This window comes from Poromitra crassiceps (assembly GCF_964638095.1).
Source record: "Poromitra crassiceps genome assembly, chromosome: 10".
In the NCBI taxonomy this organism is placed as follows: Eukaryota; Metazoa; Chordata; class Actinopteri; order Beryciformes; family Melamphaidae; genus Poromitra; species Poromitra crassiceps.
In genome coordinates, this window is record NC_139631.1 from 8,501,398 (window position 1) to 8,522,386 (window position 20,989).

The 20,989-nt window shown below is 45.0% G+C and overlaps 1 protein-coding gene across 1 annotated transcript; it reads left to right on the forward strand.

Moving 5' to 3' along the window:
- The first annotated feature begins 923 nt into the window (after positions 1 to 923).
- On the forward strand, positions 924 to 12,550 carry hps4 (HPS4 biogenesis of lysosomal organelles complex 3 subunit 2). The gene is made up of 12 exons (XM_083644400.1): positions 924 to 1,270; positions 3,198 to 3,288; positions 4,026 to 4,169; positions 4,283 to 4,390; positions 4,667 to 4,783; positions 5,367 to 5,461; positions 5,592 to 5,664; positions 5,895 to 6,019; positions 9,479 to 10,103; positions 10,909 to 11,035; positions 11,532 to 11,643; positions 12,211 to 12,550. Exons 1-12 carry the CDS (start codon positions 1,239 to 1,241, stop codon positions 12,380 to 12,382), a joined length of 1,821 nt encoding a protein of 606 aa, XP_083500526.1. The 5' UTR covers positions 924 to 1,238; the 3' UTR covers positions 12,383 to 12,550.
- Positions 12,551 to 20,989: the final 8,439 nt, after the last annotated feature.

A 20,989-nucleotide genomic window follows, 5' to 3' on the forward strand; every position in this document is an offset into this window, starting at 1 on the left:
CCAGAGTATTATCGATCTAATATATTTTATTTCGTTGTACTGTGCATTATAGTTTACAAATTATTTTTCAGAGTCAAGCTGGTAATGTTTTTTCATGTGTGCATGGTGATGTGTGTGGTAGCCCACCACGGCAGTGTCGGGGCCATGATGGGGCTCTGCAACTCTAGGGATATGCAAGACATCTACTGTATTTCTCTGTCCGTTTCATATTTTCCCATGTAAATGCCAAATATGTTATTGTAGTTATTTATAAATCAAAATAGATCAGTGATGATGATTTCACAATGTCCAGTGAACTGATGTCAACTGAGGCAGGCAGGGCCACTCAGTGAATTATGACATCACTCTTTGATGATGTCACAAGGGGAAACTACAGAAAAATGCTCATAAAAAGCTTTAATGTGGGAAAATGGAAAAATTTGCTTTGTCAATAATAAAAAATAATCATGATGGGGAGGGCGGGGGGGTACTATGTACAAGCATCAGCGTCTGAGAGGAAGCCCAGTCTCAGACTTTGAAAACCCCTGGTCTAGAAGAACAGTGATTCTCAAACTTTTTCAATTATCTAAATTTGTCCACATCAGAGTGATGAGATTTCATCTCTAACCCAAATCGGAGAATATTTTTGTATTAGATATGATTTGGACACATAACAGTGATGTGAAACCATGATCAAACGATTCCAAAAGGTTTCAACTTCCTGTAAATGCTGAAGTTTATCAATTATTTTTCTTTCTTTTGTTGTTGTTGCTGGGCACCCCCCTAAGGACCCCCCCCTGGTCTGTCCCCAGACCACACGTTGAGAACCACTTCACCACAACGACCGAGTACGGCGCACTGTTTTGACCCTACGTGCTTGCCATACTTTCACATGACTCCTGCTTGTGACTCGCGCATTCCGCAAGAAAGACCCATTCGCTCTGTCTGATCATTAGGCTACATGCTTTATTCAAAATATTAGCATTATTAAGGCGATGTCGTCGGAACAGAATATATAGTGATTGAAAGTATTACCCATTGCTGTTACGATGTAATAACATATTCGAGTTGTAAGTTGTACACAACTCCTGATAGTTTCGCTGGCCGTCTGGCAGAATTCGTAAGACCTGAGGTGGATTTGCAACCGCGAAGTTGAATGCTACTTCCCGAGACTAAAGTCATGGCTGGAAAGACGTGCATAAGAGAGAACCGATGATTTAGGAACATATTCACATCAGAAGGAAACTGGATTGACAGCGATGGCCGAGATCCTGATGCCAGACTCAAGAAGGTGAGATCAGTATAGTACAATGTCCTTAATCTGATTCTAGTTTTAGCCTGGACCCTGACAAGTTCAAACAAGTACAGTAGCATTGTGCAAACAGCTGATCTAGTCTGTGCTGGTCTCTGGTTTCTGTATAGCCGCTTCCTGCTTGCAACATAAACACAACAAACACAGGGATTCAAACTAGTCCACTTTTTCATTCCAAAATAGGATTTCTGAGTGGTTTTATGTCTGCCCTGCTATCTATCTGTCACCTTTTTCCACTATGCATGACTTGCATCCCTGGTCATATGAATATTGTGGAACTAATTCCATCCTCCCAGCGAGCATTTTTCGGTTGAAAAGACGTTTAAAAAACGTTTAGGGTCAACGTTGAAAAAACGTGCAAGGAAGGTTTGAAAGTGAAAGTTTTTTCACCCACTATTTGCAGACGTTTATTGAACGTTCAGATTTAGACCATATTTCACCAGGATCTTAAAGTAAAAGTTCAGCAGCGCACACGAGATTCGAACCGCGCTTTCCCACATTCAAGCCAGTCCACATTCAAGCCAGTCCGCTTAACGCGCTGAGCTATACATTTTCTTATACTCTATAGAGAGCTGGGCACATATATACTCTATCTCGCACACAACTTGTAGACTACATGATTGTCGACGATCGGGAGTTAAGTTATTTTATGTGATGTGTACCAGACTATTATATTAATGTAACAGACTAAAATTATGTTGTGTGTGTGTGTTGTCTATAGGCTGTAGCCTATGGCTTCAGAGGTTACTTCATTTAACACCAGAGACTGAGGAGGTACACAGAGCCTCGTATACAGTCTGTTACAATAACATAGTGCCCAGAGCACCTCGTTCGCACTTGGTGCAGACCGGTGCAGACTTGCTTTGGTCTAGTCTAGTCAGTCACGGTTAGTATAGCTAGCAAGTAAGTAGCCTACTTGCGCATGCGGCAGGAACTGAATTCATTATTTTATAGTATTGCGCTAAACTATTAACCATAGTTGTGTCCTGGAAGCTTTTTGCTGGCACCACATAGCCTATATAGTCCCATATTTATGATATTTCATGTGACATAAAATGCGTTGAAATGTAGTTTTCGTATAGACCAGATTTCAACTCTCAGTTACACAATAAAATGGACAAATGCCAATCCACACACTATCAATATTGCCTCTATTCCAAGCTACAACAAATGTTTAACAATATGATGAACCAAATTGTGTTTTTTTACACGTTGACGTTGTAACCGCATTTTAGCCGGTTGAAAAGAGGGTGAAATTAGGTCTTAGACGTTCAAACCCAATATCACCCAGATTTAAACTAAAAATCAACGTTCAAAAAACGTTTTGTGCTCGCTGGGCTGTGTTATTGAGTTATTGTAACTTGAATGAAAGTAGGGCTGGGCAATATACATAATTATTATATCGATGTCGTGGTATATGAGGCATGTTTATGTTGTCGTTTTAAAGGCTGCATTATAATAATATAAAGTGATGTCTTTCTGAATTTACAAGACTGTTCTAGCTGTTGTTTCCCTTTACTCACTTCAGTCATTATATCCAGATTTCTGATTATTATTGATCAAACATCTCATTGTGTAAATATTTTTGTGAAAGCACCGATCAGTCAGTTCAAGGAAACCCGCTGTCTTTGCATTTTATTTGGATCGGTCTTGTTTAAAAGTGCTTGTGACATCTCTCACATGTGGCTTTGACTTACAGATGAACATTTAGCCCACTTTTTACAATAAAAAAATACCGGGATATAATCATGTATCGCCATTCAGCCTAAACATACAGAGATATTATTTTTGGTCCATATCGCCCAGCCCTAGCTGTAAGCAGCTCTGCATGATATGAAAACAATCATGTTTGCTGTTTTAGCCATAACATGCATCTTGAGAGAAACCTGTTTTTTGTCTTCGCCAGGTGTAACTATTTCTTCCTGTATGATGGATCCAAGGTGAGGGGAGAGGGAGACCCCACCAGGGACGGCATCTGTTACTTCTACCCTGAAGAGGTACCAAGTCTTGGCTTTCACATTCGTGCCATTTGATTGGCTTGTGAGTTTGGCATAACGCTTGAGTGTTTGTTTGGTGTCTTATTTTAAGTCTCTTATCAAAACAATTTTTTTTCCAGACAGGCACTTACAATATGCATTTACCTATTTCCTGGTTTTTATTTATAGTTGTTTTATTGAACCCTGTGAGTCCGTTTGGAAAGGCCATGCAGAAATGAATGGCACATTCCATTTGTATTGGCAACTAGGAGGAACATCCCAGTTGAGTGATGTCACACCCGAGTTGACACCGTTCCAGTAAAGCACTCTGTAAAGCAGCCAGGGTTAGCTCGAGCCAGGCTAGCCATTGATAGCAATAACAGTAGATATCCTTGTATGTGTACATACTTGGGCAATAAAGCTGATTCTGATTCTGATAACAACGCATTATGCAGTATTTTGAGCATACAAACACCGCAGCAACAGATAGAATTGACACAAATAAGACAGAAGTGCTAATAAACAATATTTACTACAACTTTCACTACTGTTGAAGTGCAGAGCTGCCATCTTGGATTTTGAGGTTGGGGCTGGCGAGGCTCCCCCGAAAGTCGGGGTAGGAAATGCGAGGTCAGGTGACCTCACAAGGGGTGTTTCCAACCTTTGACCTTGTAAATTCCTAGTTCCCAATACAAATGGAATGCAACATAAGCTGATCATTCTTGCTGTAAGCAGGCCATGTGTCTCCTGACCTGCAGACCCCTGTAGATAAGCAGGAGCTGCTGTGCGGCCAGCTTGCTGGAGTGTGCCGCTGCGTCTCTGAGCTCTCCTCCGCGCCCGTACGGATACTCCGACTGCGCCGCAGCAAGTTTGCCATCCGCATGAAAGATGACTTCTTCTGGGTGAGTGAAGCCCAACAGGTGCACCAGCAACACGTTTTCAACAAGTGTTTCTGACATCGCTTCCTCCTGAAACAGTCTGTAACAGTTTGAGACATGTGTTTTGTGTCTCCCAGGCGCTGGGCTGCTCAGTGGACGTTCCCACAGTCAGTGTGTGTGACCTGCTGGACCATCTCATCAGTCTCTTTTGCTTCTACAATGGCTCTGTCCGCCAGAGCTACCAGGTGCTGTCTTCAGTAGCCCCGCCCCCTTTTATACAGCCTGTTCACTGCAGGAATATTGCTGTTATTACACCTCGCCGGCCTGTATAAATTCTGGAGATTTGAGTCTGTAAAAGCATGGAAATTTGAAATGCAAAATGTGTAGGAACCCCTGAGTTGTCTATTACGGTGTTTGGGATAGAACGACAATCTGAATCGTGTGTTTGTATGATCCATTTGAAAGTCACAGATGTGTGTCTTCTTGGCATAATTGACAGTGAGTTTTGTCTTCCTCCGTAGCTGAGCAGTCGGGAGGCTCTGGCCGTGCGATGGGCCCAGTACCTGTCACACCTGCAGGCAGGATCCACAGAGCTGCATCGTGTCTTCAGCTGCCTCAGGACCATCGACTCAACTAATGTACGCAAGAAAGACATACTCTGTTATGGATTTGATTAGCAGTCAATCTGCTAATAGTGCTGCTGCACAAATATGTTTTCATATAGGTTATGATCAGGGTTGTTTTCATATGGTTTATGATCAGTGTTGTTTTCATATGGTTTATGATCAGTGTTGTTTTCATATGGTTTATGATCAGTGTTGTTTTCATATGAGTTATGATCAGTGTTGTTTTCATATGGCTTATGATCAGTGTTGTTTTCATATGAGTTATGATCAGTGTTGTTTTCATATGAGTTATGATCAGTGTTGTTTTCATATGGCTTATGATCAGTGTTGTTTTCATATGAGTTATGATCAGTGTTGTTTTCATATGGCTTATGATCAGTGTTGTTTTCATATGAGTTATGATCAGTGTTGTTTTCATATGGCTTATGATCAGTGTTGTTTTCATATGGTTTATGATCAGTGTTGGAATCGAGGCCCGCTTGAGTCCGAGTCCTGGGCACATTTTCAGGACTCGTACACATAGGAGTACTGTGTTCATTAATTTTCAGTCTGTTTACTTCTTCTAACTTATGACAAATGTCCATCTTATCCTCAGATCGACCCACTTCTCCTCCTTAAAGCTGCCCTCATTCTTCAGGCGTGCCAGCGCTGCCCTCTAGTGCTTGCCGGCTGTATTCTCTTCAGAGGAAGGTAAGCTGGCATTTCAACACTTATACCAGAAGTAGGGCTGGACAATATATATATTGTTCCTATATCGCTCTTGTGATATGACACTAGATAACAGCTTGTTCTGAAACCAGGACCTTTCTGTGCTCCACAGAGTTGTCAGCACACAGATGCCTCCAGATCTCACGGTGAAGGTCATGGTGCACGAGAGTGAAACATACAACAAGGTAGGACATGTATTTTACCTCCATTTCAGGGACCCTTCAGTGGCCTCGGACCCCATTTTTGGCAACCACTGATTTTAGACTAGAGGACACAAGTGTTTCCCCACATCTCAGCTATTTTGAAGAGGTCACATGACTAGAAAGACGTTTAACTTCTACAAAGACATGTATTCGAATGTTGCTGCCAGTGTTGAAAGTTTAAATGCTAAGCCGGTGTTTAAATGTTGCTTCAGGACCAGAAGCCCAACGGACTGAGCTCCCCTGGCTCTTCAGGCAGCGCAGTGAGCTTCACCACCGTGTTCCTCACCTCGTCTGAACTTCTCTACCTACAGTCCTCTCCTGTCCACAGAGAAGTCAGGTAGCCCAGAGACTTCTCTACCTACAGTCCTCTCCTGTCCACAGAGAAGTCGGGTAGCCCAGAGATCGTTTTGATGTGCTGTCTTTAAAGGGACAACTCGCCCTAAAATCCAAAATACATATTTTCTTCTCACCTGTAGTGCTATTTATCCATCTAGATCGTTTTGATGTGAGTTGAGTAGAGATGTTTGCCTTCTCTTGAATACAATGGATCTGGATGGCACTTGGCTTGTGGTGCTCAAAGCACAGAGGAAAAAAACAAAACATGTCTCATTCCAGAAATCATGACCCGGTTTCTCAAGAATCAAGATAATCCACAGACCTTGTTGTGAGCATTTTCATATAGGATCTATTTTCTTTCAACCAAACTACACCCACTAGCTGCTAGCTAGTTCCTACATGAAACTGCAGCGAGCAGCAAGACATTTGTCGCTTATTATGGTGAAGTCACGAGCTTTCACACTTAGAAGACATAACATTGCTGATTAACATTTTCAGAAAAGGTTGTGTCCCAAAACCATTGTCTGCTCTCCAAGTTGACAGAACTGAAATTAAAGCCCCAATATGTAACTATTTGACCTTAAAATCATTTGAATGGTACACTGACTTCTCATTTGGAGTATGGCACCTCTATCATTCCCACTCTGCGCCCCGTCCGCCTGTTTCTGTCATTTTAGTGCTCCGGGATGCGATATTTTTTTCCGGATGATGGCGAAGGCTGGAGGCACCCTCTCTGCCTGTGATTGGCCTAGCGTCAAACGTTCATCCAATCACATTCGCTTGGCTATCCTGCGTCTCTTTCTACAGTCTGTGGTCAGACAGACAGCAGTTTCGCTTGCTAGCATGCATGAAAGATGCCACTGTGTGTTTTATGTTTTTGATATAGTCTGCTCGCTGCCGCTACTCTTGGCAGTGCACGTATGTAGCCTACAGACAAATAAAAAAGAAAAGATAAAAGATGAATGAGAATTGATCAAGGGTTATATAAAAACTGTCAATGCCCATTTACTCATTCTAACACAAGAGTGACATGTATTTGAATTGAAATATGTATCAGTATGTGGTGTTTGCCCAGCCCTTCATTGGGAAATGCAGCTTTATGGAGTGGAGATGGTCTTCAGAAACTTTGATGAGATTGACAGTAAGTAAACATTGTTACAGATACATGGTGTAGTTGTGGAAAAGTGTGTGTGAGTTTGGAAGAGGAGTGCACCACTAGGTGGAGACATGCATCCATAGCAGTGTTGATGTTGTAGATGGATTATAGCTCACTCAGATAAACATGTGAATGTTGTGTGATATGCAAAGGTTGTTGGTTCAATCCCAGCCTCAGGCAATTTCTTAAAAAGTACTCAGATTATAAGCTGCAGCAGTGATCCTTCTTTATCATCACCAGTAGTTTGAACACTGATAGAAATAAGCTGATGAAGGAGACTAGTCAGTCCCTGACTCTAGCTCAACTCACTGGTACAAATCTCACCTGTCTCACTCTTTATGCTCTGTGTTATTGTCAGTGTGAATACAGTGTGTAGAAATCAGAAGCTTAACTCCCAACAGCTCATAGCTCAGTCGGCTGAGCGGCTGTGTCACTGTCTCTGTCTGACAGGTAGACTGTTGGTTCGATTCCCGATGGAGGAGACATATTACAGCACTGCCCTGTCTTTAACATCACCAGCGTAGCGCCTCCTACAGGCAGATACACAGAGCAACACAGCGCCTCCTACAGATCCACAGAAATGGACACTGTGGACAGACTGCAAAGAGATCCAGACATGTCATATACTGAGTCTAGAGCAGTTTTTCTAAAAAGTTATTTTTACGCCTAGCGGAAGCCATAACCCATCCCGTAAGACATACTTTATGGGATGTCAGTAAAATTTCAGCTCTCTGTGGTTTTCTGTCTCATAACCCTCTGCTCATGTCTCTGCAGAGGTCGGGGGGGGAGAACATCCCCCCCCTTGGATCCAGGCAGTGCCAGCTGAACGGGATTAGAACCCACAACCTCTGGCCCCGGTGTCTCTGTGTGTATTATTCCTTCACACCACCAGCTGCCCTTCACACTCACAGCTCTTCTCCGGGCGCTCTTGTCTCTTCCCTCTGCCTGTCACCATTCAAAACTGACTGAGGCTCGAACCCACGATCGCAAAAGTAGCTGAGGTCTCAATATTGCCGGGCAGCAAGCCTACTCTCTGTGCCACCAAGTCAGACTGATTGAATGTGGTTTTCTCAGGGCTTTAAATGACTCTTTCCTCTGGCTGTCGACATTCAAAACTGACTGAGGATCGAACCCACAACCTCAAAAGTCACTGAGGCTCAAACCCACAAGCTCCAAACTGCTAGACAGCAATCCAACTCTCTGAGCTAGTGGGTCATAGTGATTAAGACTAGAAGATTAAAGTATAGTCTTTATGCATCTTAAAATATGTTTTGAAGGAACCTTTTAAGTTTAATAGTATTTACAGAAAACCTTTTACTTTTATACTTGAGTACCTTTCAGAGCCTGTACTTTTTTCCTTTTACTTGACTAATTAAGTTGAATCCGTACTTCTGCTTTACCAGTCTTTTTTTTACACAAATAACTACTTCTACTTAATCAGAGCAACAATGTGATTAAATTTGGAATGACAAGAAAAAATTACACGTCTGTGCAATGGGCTAAGTAGGCCGAAATAACTCAGATATAGGGTTTGCAATTGTAACGTTCCATATAATGAAGTATCTCATGCTTGTTGATTTAATGATTGTTTTGCACCTGCTGCTCACGTTTGAGATACTTCTGGCTCGCCTGGAAAGAAGGTGGGAGCAGCCGAGTACAGTCAGCCAATCAGAGGCAGAGAGGGGCGGGTCATGCCTTCGCCTAGCCTTCGCCATCATGGGAAAAAAAATATCACCTCCGGGACGGGGCCTCAGAGTTGCCTGGGTGTAACTCCATTTCCTGCTGCAGCTCCTTCATATTAAAAGCTCTCCTCTGACAAACTAGCGGGGTGCTTTTATTGTGAAGACTGTATAGGTAGAGCTGATATCTGAACGTACAAACAGGGAAGTAAGTAGCATAGTTAGCAGCTGTAATTACCACTTGTGGCAGCAGAGGCCGCCATTGCTGCGGCTCAGCAGAAGGTTACATGTTGGGGCTTTAAAGCCATCTTCTGTTTTGTTGGGGTGTTTTTGGTTTGTTTTTGTTTTTTACAAAGCCTGCTCCCAAGGTAGGAGATTTCTGAAATCTACTACAGCTGCTGACAAATTTGCTCATATAAATATGCTGTTCTTTTTCTCACACATAATGTAACACACATGTAACACATACACATCATGTCATGTAATGTAACATAATGCCAACATGGAAGTTTGACTCAGATGTAACCAGGTGCTGACGCAGCAGGTTGTCCCAACTAGCTCTTCATGCCGACACGGGAAGCTTCTGTAACAACTTCTACTTTCACTTTCCCCTCCTTCCTTCCAGGACCCATTCAACCCCAAACAAAGAGCGTTTTCCAAAGAAGACGCGTCTGTCAAGGACGTTATCTGACACGCCCACCTCCACCGATTCAGAGCCATGTGATCCCGAGCCCTCCCAGTCTCCTTCTACACCCCAGAAGGTGTCCTGCAGCCCCGTCTGGTCAGATGACTCTGTGTTTAGCCCGAGTCCGTCACAGAGTCCTGCCGGTCCTCTCAGCCCGCCGACACAGTCCCTCGGGTCTCCCTTCCCAAATGGAAGAATCTCGGGCGAAATGGACGATGAATCGCTGGAAGAGTCATTTTATCACAGTTTTCATAGCAACGGTGGCGGAAGCAGCCAGACGCAGACTGAAGGAGACGGCTCTGTGCTGGAGGAGATGAAGTTTGGAGCTTGTGCGCCGACGATGGTTGACTACAGACAGGCTGGGAAGGAAGGCTTGCATGCTGAGAAGATGGTGGCAGCAGTTGGCAGTGGGAGTATCGGAGGCCAGCAGGCGGAGAGTGGAGATCACCCAGCAGAGAATCCTCTTCTCCCCATGACACTGTACCAGCACCGGGTGAAAGGCTTGGTGCTGGTCTTACTGGTGGAGCCTCACTTCCAGACCGACATGGCAGCCATGGAGGAAGTGGTGAGAAGATAAGAATGCTCTTCTTTAATCACTGCAAATTGATTTCATTGGACATTCATTATGTTGCATGTGTCATCTTGGAGGTTTGTGAGCATGAAAATGTCCAAATGAATGAAGGTCTTGAAAATGTTTTATAAACTGGTGGGAAGGATAGTCTCTAAAGTCATGCGTGCGTAAACGGCAAGGTATGACACCCAAAAATGGAAGTGGTACGCCACACATGAAAAGTTAGCGCTTGCCCCTCCCGCATTACCACCACTGAGGTGCCCTTGAGCAAGGCCCTTAACCCCAACTGCTCCAGTGGAGCTGATCAGTGGCCAGCAGATCAGACTGTGGTTGTACTGGTCAGCTTCCAGGTATGAATGTGTGTGTGAATGTGAACAGGGCACTCCTGAAAAAGAGAGCATTGCTCTCAGTGAGACTCTCCCTGTATAAATAAAGGTTAAAAAAATCACATAGTCTGAGCCACAGAGTCACATACAGTAGTCTGAGGCATGTCAACTGTTGCAGAAGCCGCAGTCAGTGACCTTCATTTCTTACCTTAACAAAATGACATGCTTCAAGAACACGCTTCATGATATAACTAACACACTGTGTAGCTCTACAAGCCATCAACTTTCACTCAACTTTGACTCAAACGGCATCGAATGCAAGCAACAACATAACAAGCATGAAACATTCAGGCATACATTCAAGTCAGCCCCCCCAATGTAAAAGTAGCAGAGTGCAGTCAGTCATTTGTCATTGTGACGATAATGTGTGCTTTTGTCAGCCAATCAGCTGTGTCTTTGTGTTGTGCATGCAGTATCACAGCAGCCTGGCATCGCTGAATGGCCTGGAGGCCCACCTGAGGAGCGTCTCTCCAGGGGCCCCGGGCCCTCAAGGACCCTACGTCTTTGCCCATTTCGACTGTATTCAAAACACACTGACAAGTGAGCTGCCCCCGCACGCACACACACACACACACACACACACACACACACACAAAAACACACATACACACATACACACACACACACACACACACTCCCTTAATACTCTCAGATAGATATCGCTCTTTATTTATTCGTTGATTCTCCCTGTATTTTCTCTTTGTGTCGCTCTTCTATGCATCTTTTTCTCATTTCTGATACCTCTGGAATTAATTTCTGATATCTCTGGAATTAATTTCTGATATCTCTGGAAGTCTGTCTCTTTCAGTTTGCCAATGTTCACTTTTCCTCTACTGAGGTGTAAGCTCTGTGCCCCGCCAGCAGGGGTTTATTTTGGTGCGGTTAAGCTGTTTTTCATAAGCTTGTATTTGTTTTTGCATGAGCTAGCGGGTAATGAGCAGCGCTGCCTTGTCCAGGTTAACACCATTGTCCAGGTTAACATCATTTTCCAGGTTAACGTCATTGTCCAGGATAACATCTCTGTGTGTCCCTGCAGCCAACCTGTCTGCCCGGCCGGGGGGAGCCCAGGAGCGCTCCTTTGTGCGAGCCACATCACTCCTTCACTCGCATTTCTGTGACACACAAACTCTGCAGGAGGCTATTATCAGGTCAGTATGGTGGTGAGGGGGGGGGGGGGGGGGGGGGGGGGCTGGTGAGGTGGAGGGAGGGATGGGGGAGGGAGGGGGGGGCTGGTCTCTGGCCTTTCATGGCCCCTCAAGTAGAAGTCGGGGGTTGGAGCGTCCGTGCGTCGGCCCTGTGCTCAGTGTTGCCAGATGCAGCTGATGAGTTTCCAGCCCAAAGGCTGTTCCAAAACCTCTAAAAACACACACAAAACCGCCCAAGCAACTATCTGCAGAACAATTGAAACAAGACAGCTTTGCCAGAAGTACCTGATGATGGTCGACAGTGTCAAATGCCTTTCTGAGGTCCAGAAACAGCTTCAGTATGTCATCACTAATCAGTCTAGGAACACGTGGACCTTTGTTACTTTGTGTTGGGACTTGTGTTTACTAAGTATTAGCCGCTTATAACATTGGCAATCTGGGAATTTAAGTCCATTCTACAAGTCACTCTAGATTCTAGAATGAGCAGCATGCTAATCACTGTAGAATGAGCAGCATGTTAATCACTGTAGAATGAGCAGCATGCTAATCAGCTGTGACCTCTGACCTTAGGAGCGCTGGCACGGCCGTGTACGCGACGCGCAGCGTGGCCCAGGAGACCTACTTCCTGCAGCAAGGCGGGACAGCGAGGAACTCGGGCATCCCCAACCATCAGGACAGCGCCTTCTCCCTGCCCAGCAAGGCCCGCCACAGACTCCTCAAACACGGGGTCAACCTGCTCTGACCGCAGGCTCGGAGGAGAGCGCTGGAGACCTCCTCTGTGAAGAACCTTTGTGATTAAGTCTGCAAAGTCAACAGAGGAGACTATGATTTATAGCTTACCTATTATACACTGCACACATTCTGCCACCTGCTCACTTTCACAGATAGTCCTTAACCCATTGATACCTGATGCAGCATTTGTGTGTGTGTATCCCTTTAAGACCGCGAACCGCGTGCACGCGGTTCGCGGTCTTAAAGGGATACACACACAAATGCTGCATCAGGTATCAATGGGTTAACACACCAAATGTATTTATTACTCCTACTTCTGCTTATTCACGTACAGGTGAAGGTAATAGAATTTAAAACACAATTTAAACATATACATTTTAGCTTTGTATGTTTGTATAGATTGTTTTTCCTTTTTGATGCACATAATTATAACCCCCCTGAAATAACCTAAATGTTTTTTTTATTCAAATGTCTATTTATTTCAAATAAAGCTCTTCAGGAATCATTTTCTTTAAATATGAATTAGATCCACTGTAGTTGTTGTCTTTGTAAAAGTTATTTACCGCCCAACATGTGTGCGTGTTTGCTGAGTCGAGTAGGCTACAGGATCACTGTTATATCATGAATCAATACTGGGAAAATAAATGAATAGATCATCCTGGCTGTGCGTGTTTCTCGCATGTGCGTTTCTTTTGTAAGTGCTTGTTTTAAGCCCCAGGGGCCATGCGGCCTTATTAGGCCATCAGCGGCCTGCATGTGACCCTGCATCTGCCCCTATTGTTTTGCGCCATAATAAGCTAATGACATTGTCTCTAAAAAAGCTTTAAAACGGCCCGAATGCGCTTGTGCGCTATTTGAAGAGCGCATCCTGCGCATAAAATCTTTCTATCCATGTTGTGTGTGGGAATATTTCTGTAGGCTATACTGCACTTTGCAAATGAGGTCGTTGGTGATGATCCAAATATAGTGTAATTAGAGTCATTAGCTAAGGAGGTGAATTTGAATGGATGGGGTGGGCGCTCTTGGGGCGCCTCATTATGCAAGTGCGTTAAAAGAACCCGACGGGGGGCAAATGGGTGGTTAAGACAAAAACAGAGGGGCAGGGACAGCGAGGACAGCGAGGAGTCCCACAATTCAAATTCTAAAGTGGCGAAATGTCCCCATTGTCAGCAGAGTATATAGGTCAACCAATAGGGTAAAGCGAAGCCACAAGCCCTCGCCGCAAGGAGAGCTGGCACCACATAAGCGGCGTTAAGACGCAGAAGGATCACCTCACCTCACCATGGCCTGCTCTCACTGCAGCTGGATTGCCTTCATGTTTCTCTGGGTGGTGATGATGACAAGTGACACTGGAGTGTTTGGTCGTGCGGTGGACACGCGGGGATTCCTCTCACAGTCACTCGCTCTCGGAGACAACGACCACGGATCAACTTTACGCGCGAGGCGAGGGAGCGCTGGGACGCGCCGGGGGGAGCGGTGCGCGGAGCTGGCGGCGCCGTGGATGGAGAGCACCGCGCCGCAGCCTTCCCGGGATAACGCCACGCTGCTCCGACTCCGTGTGCGGCCCCTCTCCCCGGGAGGAGCCCGGGGCCAGGGCACGGTGTTCCCGGGGAAAGCCCTGTTCAGCTTTGTGCGACGGGTTTACCACTGTTGTCAAGAGGGACTCCGCTGCGGGAGCGTCAAAGGGATTCAGGGACGCTTAAGTGCAGGTAAAAACGTTACACTTGTGGACTCGGAGCTGTAATTAACCCTCAAACTAAAGAAAGCAGCTTTAGTGTTGCGTTGTGTTGTGCTGAAAGTTGTGGTTCTCAATGTGTGGCCCGGGGACGCTCAATGGCTCCTTGAGGCGGTTCCAGGCGTCCCCCTGTAAACGAGGTCTGATTTGAGTTTCATAATATAATTAATCCGAAACTGGTCCAACCAGCTAGGCTACAGCTCGGCCTCCGTAGCTCAGCACTATCGATCAGGCACCCAGAGAGTGCAACACACTTTCAACATACTGGTACACCCAAGACATAATAGCCTAATTCTTCTGATGACTTAAATTTGAAGTGAAATTGATTTATTGACCCTGTAAACATGTTGGAGACTGGAGTCAAGTCTATATATCTGGCTAATTTCATGGGCTATAGTTATGGATATAAACACCTTGAATTGTCGAATGGCAAATCTAAAGAAATCTGAGGTTCTGATCAGTTGTGCCCTAAGCTGTTCTATAAGATTTTGAGATAACTGAGATGACAGACAGACAACCAGAAGTGAGAAAAGGGAGGAGTGGGCAACAACAACCTTCTATGGCTCCCCTGAGTCCTTGTGACTAAGAATGTGCATCTGTGGTGGGGCCTAACATGAATGTGTTTGGGGCTCTGTGACATGAAAACGTTCACCACACTAACCACCCCTCCTGTCCTCTCGTCTCTCAGATACAGATGTGGAGTTTCTCCTCACCCAGGATGTTTTATCAATTGCATCAGTCACAAGAGCTGAGCTTCACCTGCAGCTGTTCAACCCACAGCGCCTCCACATCCGCCCGCTGCTTCCGTCCATGGCCAAACGAAACCTTCCCACAAGGTAAGACATCGAAAACCTCCCTCCCACCGTCACCAGCACACCTACCACCATCACCACCACATCTACCACCATCTCATTTCTGTTCCTCTTTCTGAAAGCTTGGAGAAAAGGCTACTGGGTGTTGAGCTTGCTCTCTCTGTCTCCCCTCCCTCAGGTACAGCCTGTGGCCCCGGGGCGACACGGTGGAGCTGAGAGTGGACCTGCTGTTCCTCTTCCAGGGCCTGCAGGGGGCAGCAGGTCCTGGTGCCGGAGGGGGCCCCAGCCTGGTCAACATGCGGCGTGTGGGGGGGTCTTCCATGGAGGGTGTGCCTCCCGCCCGGGCTCTGCAGGACACTGACAGGGCCGCGTGGGGGAACGGGAAGCCCACGCTGCCCCCCACTCTGGAGCTGGGCCTGGCCCTGGGCTGCAGCCGGGGCGGGGCGGGGGTGCCCTGCGCGCCCAACGGGGTCCACCTCTTACACACCCCGTTCATGGCTCTGTCCTATAGATGAAGTCAAACTCTGCTGCTGAGACCTGGAGGAAACATTCGATTAGGGATGCACGATATTGGATTTTTTTGGGCCAATATCCAATATGCCGATATTTTCCAACTGTTTTGGCCGATTGCTGATACCGATGTATGCCAATATTAAGTCTCTCCTGTAGTGGAATTAACATTGTGATGTTCCACAGACATATTAACGGTCTATGACATAAATACAATGTTTTTCGACATGTACAGATTCACTGGGCAAAATAAGAAAACTACTTCACTACTACTTAGATGATGTAAAACATGCCATATTTTTTATGTAACATTTTCATTTTCATTCAAACAAAACTAAGTATTTAGTTAAGTATATTTAGTCAAGCATTGAGCATTTGTTCATAATTAAAGCATCATTTTATCGGCATTATCGCTCATATCGGCTTGACGACGATGACTTGGCGAGATCATCGTGCATCTCTAAATTTAATCTTCAGCGAACCAAAAAGATATACTGTACATCCATCTCACTGCATACAGGGGAAATAATGCACTTCATCAATGTCAAATATATTAATTTATAAATGTGTTGTTTTGTGAAAGAAAGAATATTTTGTTAATATGTAAATGCTGTATATTACATTATGTTTATGGATTCATTCTTTGGTTTAAGCTCGTGTTATGTCAAAGCTAGGAGTGTTTACTGGGGTTACGCGTACCCCTAGGGGTATGTGGAGGTACTACAGGGGGGGGTTTACTTGAAAGGGGGAAATAATTTTGTTTTAGGAATAAATCATGAAAATAAATGAATAATTAAAATAAATCTGCTCAGGAGGCACTCATTGCAACTCTTTCACTCCATTTCTTATTTTGTAATGTTACATTCTTCAAAAGGTGGCTTATCATTCATTCATTGTGTTATTAGTTTTCTCTCACAGTTTTCAAAGTAAAATGTTGTAGTCGGGTAAAGGGAGTACTTGGATTGAGAAATCAGGGAAAGGGGGCCCTGAAGCCAGAGGACTTTGAGACCCACCATATTAAAGCATCAGATTGTAGTGGGACCACCCCTGTGTGGGTGGATGTGGGACCACCCGTGTGTGGGTGGACGTGGGACCACCCGTGCGTGTGTGGACGTGGGACCACCCGTGTACGTGGGACGGCTCCTTTGTTCAGCTGTTCTGGTCCCGTTGAAGCAACAGCAGCTCTGTCACAGTTGGTGGGAAAGGTGGGAAAAACAACACCTGGACAAACACAAGCCTGTACATGTGCTGAGTAGGCCCAAATCTCCCTGCTACATTTAGCCGTTAGTTGTAATGCCAAGACGTGACTTTTCTGTAATGGCTACTTTTAGATTTGATGATCTAATATAGTGGGAGATAAGAATCTTATTTATATATCGAGGGGTGAGAACAAGAGGGTGATAGTTGTATCAGCTCTTGATGAGCTATTTCTACTGCCAAAATGGCACATGGGAATTTTATACCAACCCAGAGTTATTCATCTAACAGTTAAACACCAAAAGACCAAACACTGAACACATGGAACTATTTGGGCCCACCGCCCTTGGCCCTGAGACTTTCTTTAATATATATATATATATATATATATATATATATATATATATACACATACATACATATATATATATATATATACCGTACATATATATACATATATACATATATATATATAGAAACATATTTTTAGTCATCCACAAGTTTTCATATTAAAGATTGAATTTAATAGACAAAGTCAGGACAAAGGCTAGATCCAAATGCCTGGACTTCACTGCACTTGCAGACTTTGTGGGCGGCGTAAGAAACCGATCACCTGCTGTCACCACACACCCGTGTCACTTACAGCCCTCTGCTTCTCTACACTGCAAAATGAACCAACGTGACCGAGAACAACCAGCAACCTGCTTTTCCCTAAATGAACAGAGATGACGCAGCAGGTGTGCAGGAGTCCTTCAAACAGCAACACGTTTAGATAAAATAGCACATTTATTAAAAAGACAGCATTTATCAGCAGTTCCCATTTTTGCAGATACACTTATATGCCACAACTGAGTCAGACCGCCCGGGGATCAGTCCACCTGCTGCTGCCTGTAGCCCTCCAGGAAGATGCAACTTATCCCACACGTTTAACTAGACACTATAATTCACATTTAACGCACACACACACACACACACGCAGTGTGATCTGTGGTACACCTCTGTTTGTACGGCCTGTGTGGAGGATGGGTGGTGCTTTGTCGTTCAATGTTGAGCTGAGTCGGGACGAGGAGAAATCATATCAAGCTGCAAATAGAATCAAATGATCGCCATGTTTTTGCACTGAACTTCCATCGTCATCTCAAAAACAATTAAGAGCCACAAAACAAAAAAGACGTTTAAGATGATTTGGCAATGAAAGGATGTTAGCTAGCGAGCGGTGACATTTCTGAACAAAAACAAAACCATGAGCAACCAAATGTTTCCCCTAGGTGTGTGTGTGTGTGTGTGTGAATGTCATGTGGGGGAGTTGGGATGGACTCCCAGGGCATCAAATTATGCTGATTTGTCACGTGACCCCACGGAGGCACGAGGTCATGACCCCGCGGAGGACCGCCGGACCGTGTGGCGAGGAGACCTCCAGCGGTCTAACCTTCCCGACTTGTAACTTTCTCTCATCACGAGAGCGGGTTCGAACCCCCCCGACCCAAAAACCATAACCCCAACCGAGCTGCTTTTGCGGCCTAAACCTAAGGTTGATTTACTTGCCTAACCGGTGATTCTGACTGCGGCTCCCGCGACACGTTACCGGGCCGAGTCGGTGGTCACGGTAACCAGGAAGTAGCCGGGGCTCCTCCTCCTCCGAGGGGGGGGGGGGTCAAGGGAGGCGGTTACGCACTGCTCAACCTAATAACCAGGAAGAGCCACTGTCTGTGCTGGAGGAACGTGCACATCGCGTCTGAATATGCCGTCGAGGGCTGGTGACAAATGGGTGTTTGATGGCCAGGGAGGGAGAAGGTGTTAGGATGGAATGACAGCAAGTCTTTGGTTCTGAGGCGAGGAACAAATCAGGAACCTCAGTCAACACTGAGCAGGATCTTCATTCCATCAAAGCTGTGAGATGTTTCCTTCACATTATTCTCCATCAGGATGGATGTCCAACAAAAGGCTCTAAAAACATAGCAGCTAAAGACAGTTTGAAAACAACTGCTGGACGTAGAAATTAGGTTACATCGTTTTCTTAAAAAACATTCACAAATGTTTTCAACTGGCTTTGCTCCTAGAAAAGTTTGAGGTTAATTTATGTCAATGCAGGAAATTGCGTCGTATAAAAGGACTCACTGAATATTTATTCTATTGAGAGATATTAGGAAAGTACTGCAGCAAAATGCCTCAACTGACCCACGCCCTACTTCGCAAGAGCTGACCCATCTGACCCACCCGCTACTCCCAAGAGCTGTTAATAGTGGAATGAAAATCCAGCCCTGAAACTTGTAAGTTGAAAAGAAAAGTGAGTAAAAATGAGTAATGAAATAACAAGCACAACAAAAGAGGGAGCTCAAAGCGAATGATGGTAAAGCACAATGTATTCAATAATCAAGGCAACAAAGACAGACAAAAATACACAAACATGACAAGAGATTTTAAAATACATGAGGCAGTGCAAAATGTCACACCAATAAAATATCATGTTTAAAAAGTCAAACAAAACAGATCCTGAGGAAAAAATTCAAAGATACAAATCCAAGCATTATTATAAAATATCTCCAGATCAACCCCGCTCCGATTTAAATTAGATATGACAGAAATGGAACATCCCACATTTTCAGATGCATCTCATTTATTTGACTTTCTGGCAGTCAGCACATCTGGCCGCCCGTTAGCTTCTCCGTAGCACATTTCCCATCTATGGGATCGACCCTGATTTAGTGGCAGCTAACGTGAATTACCTTTAAGCTAACGTGAATTACCTTTAAGGCACCCCAGCGTCTGCCGGGAACTGATATTCATAGTATTTCAATTATGTCACATGCATTTCCTACCAATATGGCCCTTCACAATACACACATTGGCTGTGCATGTCGTTTGATTGTAATAATCACCTGTTAATTGATTACAATCACCTGTTAATTGATTAGCAAGATGGCCGTGTGGTGATGTAACAGAATACAATGGCGGTACGCTCTTAAAAGGTACTTCACATCAGCTGCCGCTAATCAGGGTAAATCCCATACAATGGGAATGTACTCGGGACTCTGAGAGATAGTCTCTCCACTCACATAACCTGGGTTACAACGTAACCAACCGTTATTTGTGTTATACTCTGTACCAACAAGCGTTCCTCCCCAGCAGAAAGGCCACAGTCTTCTTCACGCAAGAAAACAATTCAACCTCTAAAACACCTCAGCTAGCACACAAAAAGTGATGAAAACATAATTGGCGTCACACTACAGAAGGCGTGACTTTGTACCTTATATACACACGCAAAACGGTGTCGAGTTGAGAAGGTGGTGACTTTGGTGCGAAATCAAATTAGCTTTTTGCATCTTTTCAGAGAACAAAAGGTGCTTACACGTCTTAAATAGGAGTCGAGTTTTACAAGAACCAGCCGTCAACTGACCAACCAGCTGTCAACTGACCAACCAGCCGTCAACTGACCAGCCAGCCCTCAACTGACCAACCAGCCGGCAACCGACCAGCCAGCCGTCAACCAACCAACCAGCCGTCAACCGACCAACCAGCCGTCAACCGACCAACCAGCCGTCAACCGACCAACCAGCCGGCAACCGACCAACCAGCAGTCAACTGACCAGCCAGCCGGCAACTGACCAACCAGCCGTCAACTGACCAACCAGCCGTCAACTGACCAACCAGCCTTCAACTAACCAGCAAATATTTTCTAGGGACCACTTCTTGTCCACCAGCGATTAATGTGGGAAGGGAGAATGGAGGAGTGAGAAAGCGTCCACAACACCTGAATTATCAATTATTTGTCAGGTTCTGTATATAGCGACAGAAATTAGCAGAGGGAGGGGGTCTGGGGGGTCTGGGCGGGCCGGGGGGCGACATTTAAGACACGTCAGTAAAACAGGCAAAGTTACAAATGTGTCCTTCTTGGAGTCGAGCTAAGCACTTAATGGAGGTAACTAGAGACATACATAGGATGGACAAAGCCGCTTTGCAGGTGGGGTGCAAAGCAAGAGGGATATCGATGTCCAGGAGTGGACAGAACATGGGCGCCGGGCAGAAACGTGTGCACAAGGTAACGCTTTACCCCGGTTCCCCCTCGACGTATTCAAAGACCGTGACTGCTACTAACTCAGTGGCCACTGACTGAACTGCCTCCCTTGATGGGCTGAAATCAAAACGAAAACATGATACAGTCAGAAGGTTGAAAAGGCTCTTAAGACAACAGGTTTGGTCTGGATGCAGAATGTGGGAAATTCAATATGTATTGATAAAAATAAAATCCACTAAACATTTGTTTTTCTGTGCTTTCTGTTCTCTCACTGCAGGTGGAAAACCACTCAAGTCAAGTCAGCGGTGCTTTATAGAAACTTTGGGGTGAAATCAGATGTACAAGACG

Bases quoted from the DNA above. Each gene is read 5' to 3' on its own strand.
- hps4 (XM_083644400.1), top strand. From the start codon at position 1,239: ATGGCCGAGATCCTGATGCCAGACTCAAGAAG. The intron at 1,271-3,197 runs GTGAGATCAGTA...TGTCTTCGCCAG, and splicing joins CTGATGCCAGACTCAAGAAG to GTGTAACTATTTCTTCCTGT. The intron at 4,784-5,366 runs GTACGCAAGAAA...TCTTATCCTCAG, and splicing joins GGACCATCGACTCAACTAAT to ATCGACCCACTTCTCCTCCT.